Consider the following 22,375-nt stretch of genomic DNA (forward strand, 5'->3'; position numbering starts at 1 on the left):
CCTATGTCGACTGGGATTTCAGACCATGCGCAGCTCGATTCTGTCTTTCCCACGCAGCCACGCCAACATTCTCACAGCCCGGAGTCCGCTCCGCAGCCCATCTCTCCGATGAGTGGAATCGCTCAGACGAAATCGTCCATTGCTGGCGGCGCCAGTAGCCAGATCACATACAATGCTGGGGTCGACTCACAAAAAAGCGGCGGGGCCGTGAAGACGAGGAGTGTCGACTACATCTTGCGAAGCGGTCTCGCTGGAGGGTTAGCGGGCTGTGCGGTAAGTGAATACAAAATTCAACAAACGGGCCGAGGCAACCTTGTATACTGATTGCGCGCGTTCACATCTAGGCCAAAACCGTCGTGGCTCCCCTCGATCGAGTAAAAATCCTCTTCCAAGCCTCAAATCCGCAGTTTGCCAAATATACCGGCAGTTGGACTGGCCTTGCTGCTGCCATTCGTGACATTAAGCGCTATGAAGGCGCCCGCGGCCTGTTCAAAGGCCATTCCGCAACTCTACTCCGTATCTTCCCCTATGCCGCTATCAAGTTCCTCGCCTATGAACAGATTCGTGCCTTTATGATTCCCTCCCACGATAAAGAGACCGCGATCCGCCGCCTGATTTCGGGCAGTTTGGCAGGCATCACCTCGGTGTTTTTCACATATCCCCTCGAACTCGTGCGAGTACGATTAGCATTCGAAACGAAACAGTCGTCTCGCTCCTCCTTGACCGACATCTGTCGTCAAATCTATAACGAGCGTGTTTTGCCACCCACGACAGGCGCTGCGACCAGCACAGCTTCGGCAACCGCCGCTACGGCGGAGACGGTCGCGTCGACCGTCAACCAGGCAGTGCCTCGCTCAGGCGTCGCTAACTTCTACCGCGGCTTTGGCCCAACAATTCTTGGCATGCTGCCCTACGCCGGCGTGTCCTTCCTCACCCACGACACAGTAGGCGACTGGCTCCGCAGTCCCGCTGTAGCACAGTACACGACAATTCCAGCCTCAGAATCCAAACCGAAGAAAGGATCTCGCCAGCCCCAACTGACTGCCGCTGCTGAGCTCTTCTCGGGCGCAGTGGCCGGTGTTGTCTCACAAACTTCTTCATACCCGCTTGAAGTGATCCGGCGGCGGATGCAGGTCGGCGGCGCAGTTGGTGGCGGCCAAAGACTCGGCATCATCGAGACTGGCCGCAAAATCTGGCTTGAACGAGGTTTCCGTGGTTTCTGGGTTGGTTTGACGATTGGATATATTAAGGTCGTGCCCATGGCCGCAACCGCCTTCTTTGTCTATGAGCGGTTGAAGTGGTCCTTGGGGATTTAGACCGCATCCCTTGGACTTTCCATTTTTTGAGGGTTTCAAATGCTTATCGCATTGACCTCTTCTTCTCTTCTTGCAGACACCAAATGCGGGTTTGCGATAGAACACATGATTTTTACTTCAGAGACAGCCATTGGCATTGTTTTTTGATTCCCAATGTTGGCGTTGTGGATATTTGATGGGGCTTCTTTTTCTTCTTTAGCATTAGATGAGCCTGGAAAAGCTCAAGGGGAGATACACTATTTCGAACCGCATATAAATTTCGTTTATTCAGATTTACTCATGATATCCTATAGTAATTGGCCTTGTATGCTTACTCTTGTAGTTGTCGATCCTGGGTTGTACTTTGACGCAAAGTCGCGGAGTAGCGGAGCAACGCACGGACCACTTGATCCGCGGCGAAAAAAAGTTGGAGACTTCAACTTTCTTGCGCGGTCCGAATCTCTTCATTCCTACTTTATCACCACACATTTGCAAGATGACGACCCGAAAGCACAACGAGTTCCTGGGTGCGCCCAGTGACGATGACGAGGCCAGTGTCCGTGGCTATGACTCCGAGGAGAATGTAGCCGAGTCGAAAGGCCGGGCCGTGAAGAAGCGCCGAACCGATACACAAGACTTCTTCGGTCTAGGGTCAGACGAGGATGAATCCGCAGATGAGCAAGAGGAGGAGGAATCTGGGGTAGTCAAAGGCAAGGGCCGCAAACAATCAAAGTCTACGAAGCGAGATTCCGCCTTGGAGGAGGGCGAGGAAATCGAAGCCGAAAATGACGAGCACGAGGAGGACGAAGATGGAGGCGCATACCTCGACACCGCATCCGACGAAAAGAAGCGCTCAAAAATCCTATCCACAAAGCTCCTCAAAAAGCCCAAGAAGGACAAGAGCGGCGTTGTCTACCTCTCATCACTGCCACCATACCTCAAACCGTTAGTTGCCGCGCTGGATATGATCTGATCTGATCTTGCCATCAATACTGACCCTTATCGTTAGATTCGCGCTCAAGAATATCATGGAAAAGCGTGGATTCGGTCCGATCCGAAAGGTCTTCTTCGCTCCACTCCTTCCTACGAACTCCTCGATCCCGCGACGCAGTAATAAGCGCAAACTTTACTCGGAGGGTTGGATTGAATTCGAGTCCAAGAAGACTGCGCGGTTGGCGGCGGAGGCTATGAATGCTCGTCCGCTTGGTGGGCCTAAGGGGATGTATTATCGTGATGATGTTATAAACATGCGGTATCTGTGAGTTTTCCATTACGGGTTGATTTGAATGTGTGGACGTATACTGATTGATTTTGCGCTAGATCTGGGTTCAAATGGGCTGATGTAAGCTTTCATTTCCCCTGTTTCACCGATCTGAACATACTTCATACCTCGATTTTCTTGCATATGTCCTTTCTTTTTGGAAAACCCACTAATCCATTTCTTCTAGTTGATGGAAACTGTCCAGCGCGAGAGATCCGAAAGAGAAAGCAAACAGCGCATGGCGGATATCCGAGCGAAGAAGGAAGAGAAGGTCTTCTTGGCGGGTGTCGAGGCAGGTCGACGTTTGGACGGCATCACCCAGAAGAACGAAGAGAAGAGGAAGCGCAAGGCCGAAGCCGAGGGCAAAACCGAAGGCGTGGACGCCGAGCCAAAGATGCCCGCAGCCGTGCGGAGACGTTTCGTCCAGAACAATGTCGTTACTGCGGCTGATAGGGACGAGAAGGCTATTGGGAATGAGGCTAAGAGGGTACTTGGGAAAATTTTCTAATGTTTTGATTCAAGTACTTAGTACTCTACTATTCAGCGTATAAAGAACGAACCTTCATACATCCCAGTGGATCCATTAATCATGAAGATAGAGCGAAACAGGACAAATTTGGTATAAAAGATAGGCAATATTTGTTTTGAAACTCAAATTGGCAACCGTCCTCGCCGGTGGTCTAGCGGTCTAGATGGCCCTGGAGCATCGAGATCATCATACGGTGGATATCTGGCTGGAAGGAACGAGGACGAAACTTGTGTGGACTCTGCTGGACAGTGGAGTGAGGACAATTTTTTGCATGTTGACTCGATATAGAGCTATCCCAAAACTTTTGTACGTTTTGAGATACAATTTTGATATCATTGTAATCTACAAGATTAGTAGAGTCTATTAGAGTCTTTACCAAAGCATTTTAAAGGGTAGTGGTGGTGGTTGTAGGGGTATTGTACCTTTTGGGGTGAAACTGGGATGAGGTTATGAGGTTATTCGGCGTCGTGAGACGGAAGCCGTACGTTGTGGAGGGTTTATGTGAGAAACTAGAGGTCGGGGGTTCGAGTTGTCATAAAGAGGACTTTCTTTTAGAGATTTTGGGACTTCTTAAAGGGGCAGCTACTCGATTATTGTTTGAGATACTCGATTTTAGACATCAATTTAGTCATCTGACGGGAACTTGCATACATTCGCATGCTATCTATATTTTGCATAACTTTTGTTTCTGTACCATCCCCCTTGTAAAAGACATAAGAAAAAAGAAGTATGAGGAATATAAACAAAAAAACGCCAGCCATGATCATCAAGGATATCACTTGCATAAAAAGCTTCATTCCCAGTTTCATTCCCAATCTCATTCTCATGCGTCGTTCATGTTCAGCTCGTCGAAGTCATCAAGCAGCTCATCCACGTCGATCTTGGGAACTTCATCATCGCTACCACTGTCCTCGTCCATCTCATGATCCTGCTCAGGCTTACGACGAGCCTTGTACAGATCCAGAGTTTGACGGAGCTCCTGATCTTCCTCGACATCGCGCAAGAACATTTCAAAGTCTTGCTCGAGGCGGTCCTGCTCTTGCTCCTGCTTGCGGGTCTGTTGGCTGGCGAGGGCTTCCTCCTCGTACTCGCGAGCCATGCGCTTGAGGCGCCAAGCACGGTTCTTGGGCTTCTTCTTGCGGGCATAGTGCTTCTTGACGAGGACAACGTCTGGGATCGTGGAGCCATACTGACTGCTGGCCTCGATGGCTTCGAAGTTATCGTCGTTGAAGATGGTGCCAGTCAGGTGGTAGCCGAGCACGGAGTCACCGACGTGCAGAATACCGCCAAGGTGAGTTCGGGTGTAGTAGGTCTTGTCATTGCTGCCCAGATCAGATGCCCGGGCGACGGTGGCCTCGGATAGATGATAACGGCCGTTGGAGTGGCCGAGGGGCTCGATATCCATAATGATGAACTCCTTCAGCTCATTGACGTCGGCCAAGTTCCGGAATGGCGAGCGCCAGTAGGTGCCGCTGGTGACATCGGCTGTTTGGAGGGTGAGAGGGTCAAGAAGGTTGATGCTAGTTCCGACTCGGTGGCAGAGGGTCAAGGGTGAGACGTTGCCGAGCTGGCGAGCAAGCTTGATAGGCATGGCGACCAAATCATCCTTGCAAATGGGAATGAGTTCAACAGAGTAGGAGAACTGGCAACGGGTTAGTTGATGCTTGTATAACGATATTCAGGTGTCCGGTATGACATACTTTGTAAGACTTAGTGGAGGTGTGAATATCCATGGAGATCAGCTCCTGGGACTTCTTCATCTTGCAGGGAATCGTGGACTGCAGGAAGTCGACCATCTACACAGGTTAGTATTCCTCATCAAATAATTTGATAGTCAAGTGACCCACCTTCTCGGCGTGATTTCGCTGAGCAAAGTAGAAATCCAGACCATCCTTTGCTTCCTTAATATTGACTGTATCCTTGTGGGCGCCGGCCTTCAGAATCAACTGCTCCAGGTACAGGAACGTCCGCTTGTGCGGGACCTTCTGCCGAACTTGGACCGAGGCTCTCCAGGTGTTGTGTGTATAACTCTTCTTGCAGTCATCGCACTGCTGGGATGCAACCACGTATTCCACCTCGAATGTTTGCTGAACGATGGTGCCCTGGAAGGCCTCTTGCTGAATGGTGATCTTCACTTTAATACGACGAGAGTGGGGTTCTGTCCAGATGAAGCTGGCATCGATAATTCGGACTGGAATAGAGAGAATCGATGAGCATAGGTTCGCTTATGAGCATATCGTTCCAAACAGGGCTTACCTTTGTTCAGACCACGGAGACGACGCAGACAGACGGCCAACAACTCCTTGGATTCGGGGTTCGCAACGACCCAGCTGTTGGGGGGTTGCAACCAACGCTCGCAGTCTCGGCAGCAGCTAGAAAATACGTTAATATCAGTGCTTCAGGCGAGTCTAGAGACCAAAAGACCTACTGCAAGGTTCCCTCTCTTTGAATACCCTGAGAGACATCAACCGTGTTGCGAAGACACTCTGTGATAATATATTAGTATCTTAAAATCCAGAAAGAAAGACTCGAGTTCTTACCAGAGCAAAGAGCACCAGCTGAGGCCGTTCCATCGATAGGAGCACCACAGTTACAACAGAGAATACTATAACCGATTAGTTTAAGTTTGCGCAACCAAAAATCGCAAAGTAACTCACGTCGCGGTGATGACGGGCTGATCTTGCAGTCCCGTCATCGGAACGGGGGCATCCAGATCCATCGACATGGTGGAAATAGAGTACCGACAGAATAATTTGGGAAAAGATCAGAATCTCGAAAAGATCGATTTGTAACTTTTGCCCCGCCTCGATAGTTAGGAATCTTTTTTTGTTGATGACTCAGCTGTTTGCACCCTTTGCATTCGGCGATAGCGGCCGCCCCGATGGATTCTCCGACAAGCAAAGCTGCGCTCGTGTGCTCATCAGCTCAACATCATCGCGCCGCAATGAGTAGGGCTTTACTACGAGGGGCTGCATGCCAGTCATGTCGCCATGAAATCCTCCGATCATTCCTGGCCGTCTCAGGAGTTCCGATTCCCCGATTCGCTCCCGCAGTTCGTCCCAGCTTCAACTCCAGAGCTTTCTCCGCGGTACACTCTTTACGCTCAGATCGGCCCCCTATCTCGAATCCACCAGATATCAATTATTCTCCCGTGGAAGAGACCAAATTGGAAGAAAATAATGGCGAAGAGAAACCAACTGCCCATCCTACGTCTCGTGTCCCATGGTATTTGCAGGAGGAAGGGCAAACCACCGAGGAGCGCCCCATACCAGGCGACCATATCCCCGAACTCCCTGAAAATTCCCCTGAAATGCTTCCAATTCTCCTCGAGTACACATACAAAGACCTTGGTTTGGACCAGCTGAAGCTTTTCGACCTGCGAGGGTTGGAGGTACCTGCGGCGTTGGGTGCCAATGTGATTATGATCGTTGGAACCGCACGCAGTGTGAAGCATCTAAATGTCTCTGCTGATCGTCTCTGCCGGTGGCTTCGAAGCAAATACAAGCTATCTCCATATGCCGATGGCTTGCTGGGACGCAATGAGCTGAAGATCAAACTCCGTCGCAAGGCTAAACGGGCGCGTGCTGCCAGCCATGCCGGTACCACGATCGACGAGAAAGACGACGGAATTACAACAGGCTGGATTTGCGTGAATGCAGGTGTGGTGGATAAAGGTGCGCCAAAGACAGACCTCAAAGATGCCGGATTCGAAGGCTTTGGGCAGCTGGAACTCGGCACAAACGTGGTGGTCCAGATTTTCACAGAGGAGAAACGAGCCGACCTTGACCTGGACGGGCTTTGGCAGAAGACCTTGGAACGAGCCGAACGAAACCGACTTCGAGAAGTGCCTGAATTAGAGTCCGGCGTCGAACACTCCACAACCAGTCATTCCTCATTCAGAGGCATTGGCAACTCCAATGGCCAGAGGAGGAGCATGCACACCGTTCGACGTACCACCGATTCTGAGAGATCTGGACTGTTTGCTGCTTTGGCTGGAAAATCAACCACATCAGAACCCCCTGGTCTCGGCATGAGCACTGATTCCCTGCTTCGTATGCTGCTGTCGCTTCCTCACGAGAATGCCCGGGCCGAGCTTGGATCTGGTCCTGATGATTACAATTCTACTGTTTTCTTGCAGCTCCTCTACGCCAGTCTCACCGACGACATGTCTGCACGAGATATTGCGGTCCTTCGGATGAAGCTGTACTCGATCGCCGTTTCCCGGCAACACCCAGCATATAGCAAGGATGCTCTTTTCAAGGCCTTCACCGACCTCCTTCGTGATGGCTACGAGCTGGAGGACGACCTTGCTTTCGATACCGTTGCTGCGCTTTTGGCCCCGCGCTCCGTCCGTGACCATAACAATGAGTCTGTGGACTATCTCCCGCAAGAAGACATTGAGCTTGCCTTGGAGGTTCTCAACCGTCTCAGCCTGCGTGGTGTTCCGATCCTTAACTTCAAAGTCTTTAACATGCTCTATCGAGTGGTTGACACGCCTATGAAGCCCCCCAATGAGTCTTCACTAGGATATTTACCGGATTCGGAACAGCCCATCCTGGCCACGAGCGGTAAAGAGTGGACCAAGTCCCAGCGACTGATGCTAAACCGTTTATCGAAGCTAGTCTCCGCGGCCGAAGTTGCCTTTGACGAAGAAGAGGCACGCCAGCTGATGGTGACCCAGTTCCGATGCGAGGACTACGATGGTTTCTGGCGTATCTGGCGACAGATCCCCTTGAAGGGAACTGGGCGTACACAAGATGATTACCGGAATCTGTTCCAGCTGCACGCAGATCTCGGGGAAGAAGGCCGCGCGAGAGACTGTCTCTCGATGTGGGTGCCCATGATGGAACGAGAGTCTCCGGCTATTGAGTTGAAGGGCCCCATCGTGACTTCTGTCATGCATTGCCTGCTGGTGGCAGACCCCAATATCCAGAACCGAGTCGAGGATGGGTCTCCCAGCTTTTTCTTGGGACTGTGGCGACGATGCCAGGAGGCGCTGGCACGTCCCAGCCTTTGAAAAAAAAGTCATTCTGTATTATAATCTAGCACATATTGTACCAACACCGAGAATACCCTCCTTCAAGTACCATGACAGCACAGAATGGTGGTAGAGTAACTAGTGTAGGCGCAGTTGGAGTCCGTGGACCGTGACCCGCTCGGCCAACTTTGAGCCTCGGCTGCAGCCGATCCTCAATCCGGCACCGGGCACTTCCCTCCTTCTCGACCGACCGCATTCTCCGTCTACCATCCAACTGCGACTGCTTGAGGATGACTGGTGCTCCAAATCATGGAGTACCTACCTAGTCTTCAACAGGAGTTCGATGAGCACAAGCCATCGCTCTTCGGTGAGCCCTGACGTTTATCCTTAATGGCTTTCTTGCCGGGGAATGGAGTCACTCACCGGAATCCGGGGAACTTCCATCATCTCCCAGAGTCATGACTATGATTCCAAATCGCTAACTCAGGAATTGCTGCTTACTAGAACTCCTCGCTGAACAACAGCTCTCTGACCTTCTTCCGCCCTCCATCCGCTACCTCCTCGCAGTCGCAACACATCGCCACCCGCGGTATCTCCTCCGTATTCTGAACTCCTACGATGAGGTTTACGCCCTTCTCTCCCTAGTCGTCGAGCGCTACTACCTCCGCACATTCGGTGGATCATTCACCGAGAACTTCTATTCACTCAAGCGTGAGCGTGTTCTCCGCACGAAGAATGGCGAGATCCCACGCGCCCAGGTTGGCGCGGGCGACCCCGTGCGCGACGCCCTCAAGCTGCGCTCAGCAGATGTGTGGAAGAATCTGCTCATCATGGTTGGTATCCCGTACTTGAAACGAAAGCTCGATGAGGGATACGATATCCATGCTGCGCCGCAGGCATCCCTGGTGATGGGCGGCGGGCCGCGATACAACCCCAGCGATGACCTCCCACACAACCCAACCATTCGCCAGCGCATCTTCCACTATTATAAGTGGTTCTTGCGCAGTGTATACCCGTCCGTCAATGCGGCGTATTATTTCTCCATCTTGGCATTCAATCTTGCCTACCTTTTTGACAATACTAAATACTCCTCTCCCTTCCTTTGGTTGATTGGTACGCGCATTCGCCGTCTGGGAGCCGCCGATCACCGTGCTATTGCCGCTGTGCTGGACCCCAAGCCTGCACCTGGCGGAAACCGCTCCCAGCGACCTGGCTCGGGATTGATGGGTCTCTTGAGCCCGCAAAACATGTACCCTCAACTACTCACATCTCTGCGCTACTTCCTTCCAGCATCGATTTTTGCGTTGAAGTTTTTGGAATGGTGGCATGCTAGTGACTTTTCGCGCCAATTGGCTCGCAAAGCGACGGAAGTTTTGGACTTGCCAGCTCCTGTGGTTTCCGGTTTGACCAGCCCAGCGGAGCGACGCAAGTCTGGACAGGAGGAGAAGGAAAAGAAGCAGGCAGAGCAAGAGAAGAAGGCCTCCGGTGACCTGAAGTCTGCATTGAAATCGCCTCGCCGCCATCAACCACCTATTTCCGCAACCTCATATCTCCCTATTTTCACAGTGCCACTACCGCCAGCTGAAACCTCAAGTGCAAACACCTGCCCTGTCTGTTTGAATACGCTCGTCAACCCAACAGCCTGCCAGACGGGGTACGTGTTCTGCTACGTGTGTATTTTCCACTGGCTCAATGGCGAGCACCAGCGACAGCTGGATTTCATGAATGGTGAAGGTGCAGGTGCTCCTTGGGAAGAGGAGATCACTGGAGATGATGAGATAACGAAGAAATCATCCGACGGCCAAGATTCTGATGACAAGAGCTCTCGAAAGCGTGGTGGCAAGTGGGAGAGCGGCAAGGGAAGATGCCCTGTCACAGGGAGGAGAGTTCTCGGTGGAACTGATGGCCTCCGGAGAGTGTTGATTTGAGTGATGTTGTATATACCTAACCTACCTATACTTTCTAACTACACAAATTTCCTCTACATTATACTGTATCCGTAAGGAGTAGGTATCTCATACGTTATCAACAAGGATGAATATGTGGTCCTTATAGACATGTATTGTGACAACAATTTTCATAAAATCTTTTTCGACACAGTTGCGATAGTATTGGCAAGTAAATGCTCAATCAAGAATCTCCTCAGAATACCCAATCATCCGAATGCTCCGATTCTCCAAATCCTGAGAGTCACGTTTAGACGACCGTCCCAGAGAGCTAGGAGGCCTTGATGGTCTCTCGTCCTCTGAAGGAACTTCCTCTCGCACATGAGCGAGCATTTCTTCAGACCCGTCTGCCGAATGTACACTCTCTTCACCAATACTCTCCTCAACAATGACATCCTCAGCTAGTTCGGAGGTTACTTGAGGCTGTGCCGTCTCGGGTTGAAGCTCTGTCGTTTGACGGCCCCTGACCTCTGATCGACTAGGCTCGGCTGGATCCTGTCCAGATTCATCGAGCGTTGTGGGCTCATCTTGAGGCTCTGCGACAGATGCATAGCGGTATGGCTTTTCAGATGTCTGATGCTCTTTGTTCTCATGTGCAGAAGTATCATAGTTGATTTCCTCAGGCTCATGTGTTAAAGGGATTGTATCCTCTACAGCATCATCCTCTGGTTGTCTCAATTTGACCTTGTGACCATCCTGTTTATCTTGTTCCCCAGTCGGATCATCCTTTCGATTGTATGAGATCTCTGGAGAACTCGAAGGTCTTTGAACTAAAAAGCCTAGACCGCGGCCTGAGGTGTCCTCCCGTGGCTTGGGTATTTCCTCTTTTTTGGCCCTCGGTTTTTCCTCATTCTCGAACTTTTCGAGTTCGAGGCGTGATCTGACGTCGTGAAGCTCCTTCTCTAGAGCTTGTCGCTTGTATTTCAAGAGTTCAAGCTCTAACTTGTGGAGTCGGTGGGAAATGTCTTCCTTGAACCTGTCATTCACCTGCCCGCGAGCTTCGTGAGGATCTGGCCAACGGGGACTGTCAAGAAAATATTCTACCTCGTCAAACTATTTGGGTTTGTGTTCTGATGGATTCGCCCGAGCAAAAGGTCCTGTTTCCTTGCTATGATCTGCAGAATCATTGCCGTTCACGTTTACATTGGCGGGTTTATTCTCGTCAACGCTAGGCTTAGCAAACTTGTCGATTGCCTTTTGAGAATATGGGAGGGCCTCGGAGAGTGTTTTTGCTAGCTCGGAATTTTGTTCAAGGAGCTCTTCTTCTTCGGAGATTGAGCGAGCCAGGGCATTCTGCACCCCAAGGCCATTCCAGCGGGTTGCGGCACAAACATCGTCTTTAGGAGTGGGCTTGAATTCAGAAGCGGCGGCTTCTAGTCTTTGGAGAAGCTCCCAACATGAATCCTCATCAGTAGCGAGTAAGTACTGTGAGGTCAAGGACTCGTAAAATTGGATGAGATCACCCTTAGCATGTCCATACAGCTGGTCCAACTCGTTGAACAACGGGCGGGGATCTTCAACGCGACAGATGAGCTCTTCGAGTAATATAGCTTGGGTCTTGTAGTCGGAAAGCTCCTTGGATGTTCTCAATGCCCACTGTAGTGATTCATTTGGTGGAAAGTTGGGATCTGGAGCTGGCCAGCCTGGGTTTTCAGTCGCCACAGGTATGTAAACCGGTAAACACCATTTATTAAGGACAAGGCCAGGAGCACGCTCGATCCACTATTTCCGTTGTTCACGATCCGTGAACTGCGAGAGGGGTTTCTCCCGGTACTCAAGCCCCGCATTGGAGTTTCCAGGATTATGTTCAGGTGTCTTGAACAGTACGAAGCATGGCTATCGGTGAGTTTAAGTGACAGTTATGGTGATGTCGAATGGCAAATACTGACACCCTCCGATAGGCAATGATGCATCTCCTTCAAAGGACGGATACCCTCCGCGAGGGGATCTGCGCGAGATGATGGACCAAAATTCGCTACCCATGCTTGCTCCTGGCCTTATAGACCCGGCATCTATGACGGGCGATGCGGCAACCAAACAGGCACAGTTGGTGCTGAGCACTTTCAATTCTGCCGCCGCAGCGAACAATTATGAATTGCTGGCGAGTTGTTTCTTCGAAGGCCAGGCGTACTGGAAAGATCAATTGGCTTTGACATATCACTTGCGCACATTCAAGAGCGCCGGCGTTATTGCAGCAAGCCTTTTGGAAACGAAGGCTTTGAGGAATATAAAGGAACTGATCACGGTTGACGGAGCAGCAATGTTCTTACCTGCAACGCCAGTGTTAGTGAGTGCACGACTAAAGTGGAAACTTTGCTAGAAACAAAAATGGCAAAAGCTTACCGAGTTGCGTAGCAATTCATTGACTGCCCAATATCCCTCCGAACTGAATTACCCGCTGCTACCTGCAAGGGAAAAATGCTTCTTCTGCCGGCCCAAGTAGACCCGAAGAATGAGAGTAGCGCTATTCAGTGGAAGATATGGATTCTGAGTACCAGAGTCGTGAGTCTGGATGTCCAAACTGAGAATGAAGACCTTCTTCAATCACCCGGAAGACAGTTAGAGGACCTTATTGATTTCGAGACAGATGTGTGAGTTTATAGCTCTTGCAAAACGATGCTATGTATCGTCAGTAATAATACTCTGGGATATCAGGCTATGACAAGGAGCTACAGACTCCACACCTTCTGTCAAAGGATGAGCTTGCGGCACAGGTCCGCCGATACGTGGCAAGCTTCAACCTGAATATGATCAGTTCGGCGGAATCAAGTCGACGAAATATGACCCATTGTGTGAAGATGGGAGATCAAGTTCCAGTCCCCTGCTGGCCTACATACGGCTGTCTCGAAACAGCTGGTGTTGGCAACTGGTATTGGCTCACAGAAGCCAAATCTTCCGGACATCGGATACAGAAACTTATATCAGGGTATGAGTCTGCATTCTGCACAATATAAGAACGCACAAGTGCTAAAGGAGAAAGGGGCCAATGTAAGTACTTCTACTAGATTCATTCCACCAACGAGAAAGACGCGCTGCTAACCAGATGAACAGTCTGTTATTATAATCAGCTCGGCGAATACAGCAGTGACCCAACCCAGTCTCTGATGCACAACCTACTCGAGCGAGCCGGCGGTCACTATGTCGATGTGGGTGGCACCAAGCTTATCGCAGAGGGCAAGGTTGGAATCAAGGCTGGGGCTAAGCCCGTTGCGTACACGACTACTGGACTGCGCTTCTCTGACGGCATTACCCTCGATGCTGATGCAGTTGTGTGGTGCACGGGTTTCGCTGATTCTAACGTACGTGAGACTGCTGTTCAAATCCTAGGCGGCAACCTTCAGAGGGACAATGGCTCCACACGACAGGCACGATCCGTGCTTGGTGCCCAGGAAATTGCGGAACGCCTGGAGGGAACATGGGGTATTGATGGAGAGGGAGGTTCGTGGTATGTGGAAGCGGCACCCAAAACTCGACAACTTCTGGGTTATGGGTGGCTATACACAGCAGCACCGATGGCACTCGCGCACCCTGGCACTTCAAATCAAGGCTGCTCTGGCTGGTATTCTTCCTCCAGCCTATCGTGATACGCCGGAGCCACGGGTGAACTGAGAAAGGTGTTTAGCAGGCGTCAGTAGGATCATCGCCATTGATCACCTCTGTCCTTAAGCAGTCTCCAGTCTCTATATTCTATCTTATTCACGAAGGGCTTACTAGGGATAGCAAATATTTAGATTTCCCAGCGATGAACCCATTTGCTAGTTCTTTTGATAATGATCTCCCCCCCAAAAAAACCAAGCTCAAAAATTTTCGGCTCATTCTGATTCGCAGTTTGTCCCAGCCTACAAGGAACTGATTGATCCTGCATAAATGTGAAAGCTCCAACCCGGGTTGTGGGGTAAACCGTTGCGGAGATCCCCGAGCTGTGAGATCATTCCGTACATTGGGCGTTATTGCTCTTACCTGTTAGTCGCTGAAGACACCCTATGTCGACGTGTACCAACAGTGACTACCCTATGCTCTGGCGAACCATGAAAGTCGTATTTCATTCACGTGGTTTCGACACGCCACGAAGCCGAGGGGAGCTCAGCAGTGGGCCCACTCTGTAGCTCTGTAGTCACTGGAGGCGCATCCAGCGGGCTTTCTTAAAAAAAGTACATCCCCATATCGATATAACAAAGGCCACCTAGGGTTGGTTGCCAACTCACAGGTAATAACACCCCGAGGGATAACTGACATCATCTTGCTGCGGTCAACCTACTGGCAACTTGCAGTCAAACGCATTACTTAGGCTGTAGGGCCAGTGTCCTCCGCAAGTCAAGATCTAGTTGTGCGTAAGACGTCTCAAGCGATGTCGGACGGAATTTAAATGTGGCCTGGATATAGGCAAGGCTTACTATGAAGACCTGAATTGCCCGAGGTACGATCGTAATGGGCCAAACCAGGTTTAATTGCTCCCATGTGATGGGGTCCCACGGTCGACAAGCTTGAGCCTCATTTTGCACCCGTCCCTTTTCCTTGAGTTCAAACCAAGTGCTAGGTACCACGAAGTAGTTTCAGTAAGACAAAATTGATTAGATAAAGTACCAGTCTGATTAATATAGAAACGACAGCGGCCAATGAAAAGAAAGTATTCAAAGCCCAACTAATACTCCATTCCTGTTCCCATACCCCGGGGTGTGTCACAGCGTAGATCCTTTAATAACTCCAACGCTCAAAATCCTTCACGAGATACAATAAAAAAACCGGTCCTAAAAATCAGGATCAAATTAGCTGGAATGTCAAGGTCAATGTCTGGCAGAAAAGGAGCAGGGGGAGCTTACAGGGTATGGGGAGAATCTCGTCCTTATCTCAACCTGTTATCACTGTGAGCGCGTCGAAGGTGCGTGTTGTATTTGTCTCTGCGTCTAAAGGGTTCAAAGCACATGGGGCATATGATCTCTGGCGGAAGATGCCGGTCCTGGATGTGACGCCAGAGGCTTGTCCTGCGGGAAAATGTGCTGGTGGAGGAGCAGCCATTCCAATCACACATCAAAATATTAGAATCATATCTGGTACTGATTGTCAGAAATGCAGAATAGAATAGATGAGCAGTGAACAAATATTTTGCTGTTAACATACTCAATTTCAGGAGGTGGACGATGGCCTGGTTGCGTAGAGCCACTGACGGCCAAGTCGCTGCCAACATACAGTTGGGGAGTATCTCCATCCAGAGACATGAAGGATGTTGACTGAGGTCCAGTACTGCTCGGTGTGTAAGGCGCGTGATCTGCGGTCGCAGCAACACCCTCTCCTACGCCAAGGAAAGATTGAAGAGCATGGTTTGTGCGATAGCTCGTGCGGATTCGGCCAAACTGATTCCAATAAGCTTCAAGCAGAGAAGGTCTGGAAGGCACCGATGAGGAAAGCAGTGGCGATATTGATCCATATGGTGTATCTGCATCGGGTGTGTGCGGTCCCTGATCGAGAACGGCAGTCGATGTGTCATGATTGGAAAGCTCCAGGCGTGGTGCTTGTGGAGAATAAGTTGAAAAGAGATGGGCCATGTTGTAGGACCCCAGAGCTTGTCGGCGGGTCTGGAGGCCCCGGTCGGGAATAGCTCGAGGCTGGGAATTTGAAGACATGTCTTAAAGATCCCCTGCGGAGCTGTGAACTTGAGAGAAGGCTTGAACAAAATAATAAAATAGCCCGCAGAATGATGGGCCTGCAGCTCTGGAGAATTTGAGATCTGGGGGAAATCTCAACTCCAGGACATAGGCCCTAGGGGGTATTTAAGAAGCCAGGAGGCATACATACTACACTAGAGCAGGCTGAGGACCACATGACAGTTCCCTCAATGCGTTGGCAGTCAAACTTGTCCCAGCTATCTTTCGGGGCGGTGTCGATTGCAGCCGAAGATGAAGCTGCGTAGAATGAACCTATTTCGGAATGTCTCCGATCATAACAAGGCAGTTAAGAGCTTGTAGAACGGATCTCCCACGTTGGGTGCTTAGGCTTGGCAACTGGACCACCATTATTGGACACTCGCACCTGCTTAGATCATTGCTCAGATATATCTAGACTAGCATTGGGCCAGCATTTTATGAGCTCTAGCCCAATAAAATAGTTCCCGAGATATAGAGCTATGCTTCTCAGTCTTACTCGCTAAAAAATAGTTGCCTACAATGTGATTCGGCCTGGTAACGCCCAACTAGCGTCGACGCCTTGAATGCCACCGTATTTGTGTTCATACACAGCCCCTAATAATTCATGCATTAATATCTGACCTAACAAAAATGTAGACCAATCACTAGCTATCCCTCATTTTAAAGCCACCTACGTCGCTGACGGCCTTCCCCCGAGCCGGGCATGGATGGATGCCGTTGCATCTGTGTTTGGGAATCCCACCCCCCGACTACCAATCCTTCTTGTCTAGATGCGAGGCTCAATAGAACCGTCATGGCGAGACTGATGCTGTCAGCTTGCTTGGTAGCAATAGAATCCTTTGGCACTTAATTTGACTCGTGAATTTACTAGCAACAATATTTTACCCTCCGCTCCAGAGCTTCTTGTACATTTTCTAATTTAATTCAAGTCAGGAGTATAGATAGGTGTGTCGTGCAGAAGTACGACAAATGTGGAGGTGATCCTAGCCACCGACAAGGCGGTTTTCGATTGTCTGTCTTCGCGAGGGAATACAGATTATTATTAAACTGAGAGGTTTTGACACCAAATCCTCAGTTGCAAAGGATCATGATAAACTGTTTAGAATGCTTGCCATGTGGCAGCGCTCGTTACACTCTCGTTTGCAGTTAATGCCATGCCAAGGCTTGATCATAAAAGTCGCCCAAGAGCTTCGGAGCTATTGCCTCATCAATATTATGCGGCCATGACAGGGCGCTAATTGCGTTATTGGTATTTAAAAGGTCACATAATGAATGCTGAAGTGTCACTGACACCTAAACCTACAGTCTGATAGAGAACTAGGACGGAGGTTTCAAACACAGGAGTACAGTGAGGCTCCATAAGTTTAGCAAAGGTGTTCAGAATCATCTGATTAGTCACAAGTTGAATGATAGACTAAGTTAAGTAACTAGTGATACCTAAGCTATCAAGAAAGACTATTTAAATGACTGTTCGAAAACCTTCAAACTAAGAAGCTGAAACATATCGGTTGAGCGGTTTCTCTGGTCTCTTGATCCGGATTTTTGAATCACCCCGGCCACAAGGCTAGATATAGCTAGGCCATAGTCATTCAAATAAATTACGTCATTTTCCCACAAATTCAGTGCTGAGTGGGTTTGCAGCGGCTCCAAATGGTCCATGACACTACAGTAGAAAGAAAAGTCGGACATTGCCAGTTATTCACCGAACCAAAGTTCAAGCATAGGAAGATAGACCCCACAGCACCACAAGCGATAGGGGTCCACCAGTGACCCATGGGTGCGACTCGGGACTAACCGCCCCCGCCCCGGGCCAATTCTTAGCGCCTATTTCTGGGAACCTTAATGCTACCCCTCGTTACAGTGCTCAGTTTATAGTACATTCTTCATGTTTTGTAAGAAAGGATTCTCATCTAAGAACAGAAAAAAGGATAAGATGAACAGTCTCGAGAGAAGTCATGGAGTCTTCAAATTGCATATGGCACCCGGGGGGGGCCAAGGTTATCATGCCTTAGGTTGTTTCGAATGCACCCCAGAGTGCTTCTTGAACTTATCTTCGCGGCCGAATGCTCTGTAGCAATCGGACTCAGGATATTTGTATCGTTTGGGTTTGTCGTGTTGGTCCTGAAGGTGGCGATTCAGAGTGAATGCGCAAGAAAAGGATTTTGAGTATGTACACCCATCTCAGTGGCAGCGGAACTCTGGGCCGGACTCACTAAAATGACCGTGGTTTATTAGACAGATATGAAACGAGTTACCGCGTATTCAGGAGCGCTTACGCAGAAGATTGTATCTCTGAAAGGGGTTGTCAAAAAGGTTGATGCCTAGCAGAACAGCCTAAGACCGGGTTGAAGAAACGTACCAACACACTACGGGTCCGCGCGGGTGCAACATTCCAACGGTCAATTTGAAGTTTGGACGTAATTGAGATACGAGATCTATATTCAATGCTCCTGAGACCTAGGGTTAGGCCCCGCCACAGGGCTTTGCTGGGAAAGAATAAATCTCACCTTGCCGAATCATGTCCCGGTCCGGGGCTCAGATCTCAGTCAGTGGATATATCTGCGGATGGATTAACAATGGAATTGAGTTAAAGATCGATTACATTCTTTGTTCTATGGGAGTCACGCTCTGGATGACGAATGGAAAATCAGCTTCCTTATTCCAACATATCAATATTATGGTTGGCCAAGTGACATTTGATTGATTTCTAGGTTGTGAGATGAATTGCAAAGATCATATCCAGACGTATCAATGAGAACGTCACAATGTAACCATGATAGCCGGGGGGTTGTGGATTATTTTGCAAATTGAAATGGCAATGCGGGTGGTCTGGTATGGCGATGAACTTTGAGTATGGCCCACGTATGGAAGCTTTTCCTTATCAAGTCAAGTCGGTCCAAGTCGACAGTAAGCCGTGGGATTGGGTTCAATGCATTAGAAAGGAACGAATCAGCACTCGTAGGTCCATGCCACCCCTAATGAGATAGCATGAAGCATGGGTCAAGGGGTGTTTCCCTATGAGGGGTGGGCGGTTAGAGGACCACTCAGCGCTGTTGCACAGATTAGCAGCAATCCTGACAACCATGAGAGACGAAGGAGTACGCTAGTAAGGTGACACCAGTCGGGTATTCTAAGCCCTACCGACCCACTTCACCGGCCAGAATGGCAAAATGAAAAAGAGAAAGAAAGGGCATTTCTCCTACAGAACGGGGCGAGTTAGGATTGATTCCAGACTGCATGGCTATATTTCCAACATCTGCTATGGGAGTCTTGTGGCCTGGCTCAAAAATATAGCACAGCGCCGAATTAACCATGTTGAATCTCACGGTCGCTAGTACTAGAGGCGGAACGATTTTGATCTTGAAATTTAACCTTCTAGTGCTATCTAGGTGCTTGGGATGACTGGGATCTCACGAGTTTCGCTTGCTCATCACGGCTGTCTGTGATGACCGTTGCGCCCGCTGAGAAATTTAGAAGGATTGTGTGTTGTGTAGATATGTGCCTTAATAGAAGGTCTTAGCGATGGCTAGCGAAAGGGTAATCTCTCAAGGGTATTGCTTGGGGTGAGTTGGTCCCAATTGAAATATGTGAATGATTCGCTTGGGGCTGCTTTTCCATAGCTGTTTCCGAGTCGTTCCTTTCAAGGGGGGGGTTTGAACGCACAAGGTCGAGCGAGAAGTTCCCGAGGCAAACCTGTTTCAATAACACCATCTTAGTCATGAATGAGCCTTAAAGGCTAGGTATTTGCTTCGGCACCAGAGGGAGAGTTTCTTGGGAGGGTTTGACCAAGAGTTTTGCATCATTACGAATACGGCTACGTTGTATCAGGCAGGCATCTTGAGGTAGAGTAATAACGAATGACCGAGCTGTTAGTGCTGGATGAACAATTATCTGCGCCTGCCAGCTAAGGACGCGTTGACGTTCTGTATTGGGATTGGACAATTTTGTGGACATTGCAGTACCATATAACAGTGTACTCATCACTGGTAAACACACCAAGCTGTCATGAACTAGCCAGCATAGACGTCGTTTTATAATGATTTCAGACCATGAATCCGACCTAATCTTTCAGCTCCTTCAATCTCGATCAATTCTAAGACTGTCATTTTGTTCCCAGGGACCGCGTGAGTGTCGAGTCTCTAGCGCGCTTTGCCCTAAGGAACGCCCGTGAGGAGTCTCCGTCGCCTCAATTCCCATTCGTTGCTCGTACAGAGCCAATGTGACAGTCACGAGACTTTTGAGTACTGCGCGGGCACCAGGTCAATCCTTGAGAAATTTCCCGGTTCGTAGGGAATGGAGAAAGCCTAAATTTATCCGAAGCGGAGCCATATGGTTCTCTATTTCACGCCGGGTTGTCTCTGCTTCCACCTAGTTGTTCAGACTCATCGAATATACGAATAATCTGCACACTGGGATTCCGTTTACATTAAAACTATCCCGCTAGCTAATTTAACATAATCAAACAAAACGATCAAGCATCATGATTAGAGTTGAACATAAAAGAAAAGGATAAGGAAAGGATCAGGGCATATAGGCCCTCTCATACCAGGTTGTAAATGTCACGGCCGTCTTTATTGCCTGTCAACAATTGACCGTGCCCACCATCAACTCCAAAATCAATTATCTTCCTGCCCGCATACGGTGTACACTAAACATGTCATCCCAGGGCCAACAGTTTTGGCCTCATGATGACTACCCATCTAGACAGGAGCACTTGCTCCCATGATGTTGAACTGTGCTCTTGTGTGCAGCTCGGAGATGCTCTTGAAGCTTATCCTTACGACCGAACGCCCTGTCACATCGAAAGTGAGGGCAGTCAAACGATTTAGGAGACACATGGGTTGCCTTTAGGTGTCGCATGAGTGCGGATTCACAGGAGAATCGACCAGTATATGTACAGCCTTTCCATTGGCATCTCCGTTCTTTCGTCCTATTGACATTGATGCTTTCGTCAGAGATGGGCATGAAAGATACCGAATTGTCAGTTCATTTTGATTCAACATACTCTGGCTCTGTCCCCTGATGGCCAGGTTGAGTACACCTGCCATCAGTAGAACCCCGCATCCCATCAACCGGTTTCGTCGGAGGCTTCGAAATAGGTTTCGACGACATCTGGTCGAGCTGATTTTCAAACATAGTTAGATACTCATTTGTTATTGATCCTAGGATAACAGTTCCGTGTAAATTGGCAGAGTAGGGGTTCACGGCACCGTTTTCCATCCAGTAGAAGCTCGGGGCCTGGGTCCGCGTGGAAAGGTCCAGTGGTATGCCTACATTGTGGTCAATCTGTCTCCAGTGGTGTCCACGGTCTTGTCGCGAATCTGGAATCTGGGAAGTCCATTCCGGGATAGCGTGAATCCTTGCATCATTTCGGGTTATTTGTGTTTGATCGAATCCGGGTTGTGAAAAACAATGCAAATCCAGGGTGAGAATGGAGGAATCCTCTGGGTCCGACATGGAGTTGGCCAAGCTTTGGTGGTAATTGGGGGGATTCATCCAGGTCCTCGGCTGGCTTGTCTCATTTGATGTCCGGTGGACAGCAGTATTCTGCATCATTGAGGGCAACGGTACTGTTGATGAAAAGGTTCCGTAGGTTAATGACTGGCGCAAAGCCTTTCGATACAGGACGAGAGTGATTGATAAGGCGGGTTTCGTCAAGCGAGTATGGAGCAGGACAAAAATTTAGGCAGCTGGGGGGACCTGGCGGCATATATATCACGCTCGTTGAGAGCCGTTGGCCAAACAAGGCAGACGGAGCAAACTCCAAGTCGCTCCAACAAATGGACTAAAACGCCTCAGATGATCTTGCATTGCGACCCGACCGAAGGATGAAAATGGGACATAATCCCCGTTCAACCTTCGCCTAAAAGCAAGAGGGTTCAACGGACTGTCTAATCATTTCCCGACCGGACAGTTTCTCTGGTTAGTGGACCCAATCACAATCTACCTAACTCCTTTTTGATAGACGAAGTTGGCGCAGTTGGTTTGGTCAACCACTGGTCGCATGCATGCAATCGAGCCTAAAGAGTCGGAGCTCAGAGGAAACGGCGCCAGCAATAGCACCCGGGTTGTAGTGGGGGCTGCTGACTCCGTATAAACATCGTGATTGGGCTCTCTGCCCACTTCCCCCAATTTACTGGGACGGGTTCAATCCATCGCCAGCTGGGAGCCTCATGTAATCCGCGATTTACCCTTATCACGCATCGAGTGTGAACCCTGTCTCTTCTTGCAATAGTGCATCCATATCTAGTGGATCCGTTTGATGAGTGCTAACTGAAGATGGTACAAGGATGCCATGGTCCATGCGCTTGAGTGACTGTGACGCTGTATCATGGCCGAACTAGACAATATTGATTTCTTTGAAGAAAGACAGGAGATAACTCTGTCACTTTGAATGATTTGTGGACTAGACTAGGAAATCTGGGGTGGAGAGAGTGCGAATTCCGGAAACGCAAGCTCCTACCTACGGACATAAACGTGGGCAATTTGTACATGGGAGGTGAGCATAGCGAAAGAGGGTACTGCATCGGTCAGTAAAACGAATGGCCGGTATAGGATGAGCGTCGCATATTTCCTCATGAATTAAAACATGATATTGTTTGTTCGTGGGCTATTCCTGTAAGTTAAGAACGGTTAAGAACGTGTCTGTGTCGGCGCCCGATCTAGTTTAGAAGGGTTAGTTTCGGCGATTTATCTGCCCGACATCAAGTCAAGGACACCTGCC

At 49.5% G+C, this 22,375-nt stretch overlaps 8 protein-coding genes across 8 annotated transcripts; 5 read left to right on the forward strand and 3 right to left on the reverse strand.

The window, feature by feature from the left end:
* Positions 1-3: 3 nt before the first annotated feature.
* Positions 4-1,316, forward strand: N7473_004767 (coenzyme A transporter; the record flags this gene model as incomplete). Its single annotated transcript, XM_057150707.1, has 2 exons — positions 4-273; positions 345-1,316. The coding sequence occupies 2 exons, from the start codon at positions 4-6 to the stop codon at positions 1,314-1,316; spliced, it is 1,242 nt and encodes a 413-aa protein (XP_057010817.1).
* Positions 1,317-1,746: 430 nt separating this feature from the next.
* N7473_004768 (RNA-binding ATPase activator ESF2) lies at positions 1,747-3,168 on the forward strand. Its single transcript, XM_057150708.1, has 4 exons — positions 1,747-2,240; positions 2,305-2,553; positions 2,616-2,637; positions 2,744-3,168. The coding sequence occupies exons 1-4, from the start codon at positions 1,792-1,794 to the stop codon at positions 3,062-3,064; spliced, it is 1,041 nt and encodes a 346-aa protein (XP_057010818.1). The 5' UTR covers positions 1,747-1,791; the 3' UTR covers positions 3,065-3,168.
* A 550-nt stretch (positions 3,169-3,718) lies between these two features.
* Positions 3,719-5,858, reverse strand: N7473_004769 (ribosome-binding protein NMD3). The gene is made up of 7 exons (XM_057150709.1): positions 5,743-5,858; positions 5,626-5,690; positions 5,514-5,571; positions 5,342-5,457; positions 4,933-5,276; positions 4,786-4,881; positions 3,719-4,727 (listed from the first exon to the last, which is right to left on the reverse strand). The coding sequence occupies exons 1-7, from the start codon at positions 5,808-5,810 to the stop codon at positions 3,909-3,911; spliced, it is 1,566 nt and encodes a 521-aa protein (XP_057010819.1). The 5' UTR covers positions 5,811-5,858; the 3' UTR covers positions 3,719-3,908.
* A 171-nt stretch (positions 5,859-6,029) lies between these two features.
* On the forward strand, positions 6,030-8,102 carry N7473_004770 (RsfS/YbeB/iojap family protein; the record flags this gene model as incomplete). Its single annotated transcript, XM_057150710.1, has 1 exon — positions 6,030-8,102. One exon carries the CDS (start codon positions 6,030-6,032, stop codon positions 8,100-8,102), a length of 2,073 nt encoding a protein of 690 aa, XP_057010820.1.
* A 202-nt stretch (positions 8,103-8,304) lies between these two features.
* pex12 (ubiquitin-protein ligase peroxin 12) lies at positions 8,305-10,044 on the forward strand. Its single transcript, XM_057150711.1, has 2 exons — positions 8,305-8,430; positions 8,568-10,044. The coding sequence occupies exons 1-2, from the start codon at positions 8,373-8,375 to the stop codon at positions 9,989-9,991; spliced, it is 1,482 nt and encodes a 493-aa protein (XP_057010821.1). The 5' UTR covers positions 8,305-8,372; the 3' UTR covers positions 9,992-10,044.
* A 145-nt stretch (positions 10,045-10,189) lies between these two features.
* Positions 10,190-11,796, reverse strand: N7473_004772 (uncharacterized protein; the record flags this gene model as incomplete). The annotated part of the gene is made up of 3 exons (XM_057150712.1): positions 10,190-10,996; positions 11,153-11,637; positions 11,694-11,796. The coding sequence occupies 3 exons, from the start codon at positions 11,794-11,796 to the stop codon at positions 10,190-10,192; spliced, it is 1,395 nt and encodes a 464-aa protein (XP_057010822.1).
* Positions 11,797-11,841: 45 nt separating this feature from the next.
* On the forward strand, positions 11,842-13,593 carry N7473_004773 (uncharacterized protein; the record flags this gene model as incomplete). Its single annotated transcript, XM_057150713.1, has 5 exons — positions 11,842-11,851; positions 11,911-12,296; positions 12,365-12,600; positions 12,808-12,935; positions 13,061-13,593. 5 exons carry the CDS (start codon positions 11,842-11,844, stop codon positions 13,591-13,593), a joined length of 1,293 nt encoding a protein of 430 aa, XP_057010823.1.
* A 1,458-nt stretch (positions 13,594-15,051) lies between these two features.
* On the reverse strand, positions 15,052-15,630 carry N7473_004774 (uncharacterized protein; the record flags this gene model as incomplete). Its single annotated transcript, XM_057150714.1, has 1 exon — positions 15,052-15,630. The coding sequence occupies one exon, from the start codon at positions 15,628-15,630 to the stop codon at positions 15,052-15,054; it is 579 nt and encodes a 192-aa protein (XP_057010824.1).
* Between the last annotated feature and the right edge of the window lie 6,745 nt (positions 15,631-22,375).

The sequence above is a fragment of the Penicillium subrubescens genome (genome assembly GCF_028828155.1).
Source record: "Penicillium subrubescens strain IBT 31985 chromosome Unknown utg000003l_segment0_segment0, whole genome shotgun sequence".
In the NCBI taxonomy this organism is placed as follows: Eukaryota; Fungi; Ascomycota; class Eurotiomycetes; order Eurotiales; family Aspergillaceae; genus Penicillium; species Penicillium subrubescens.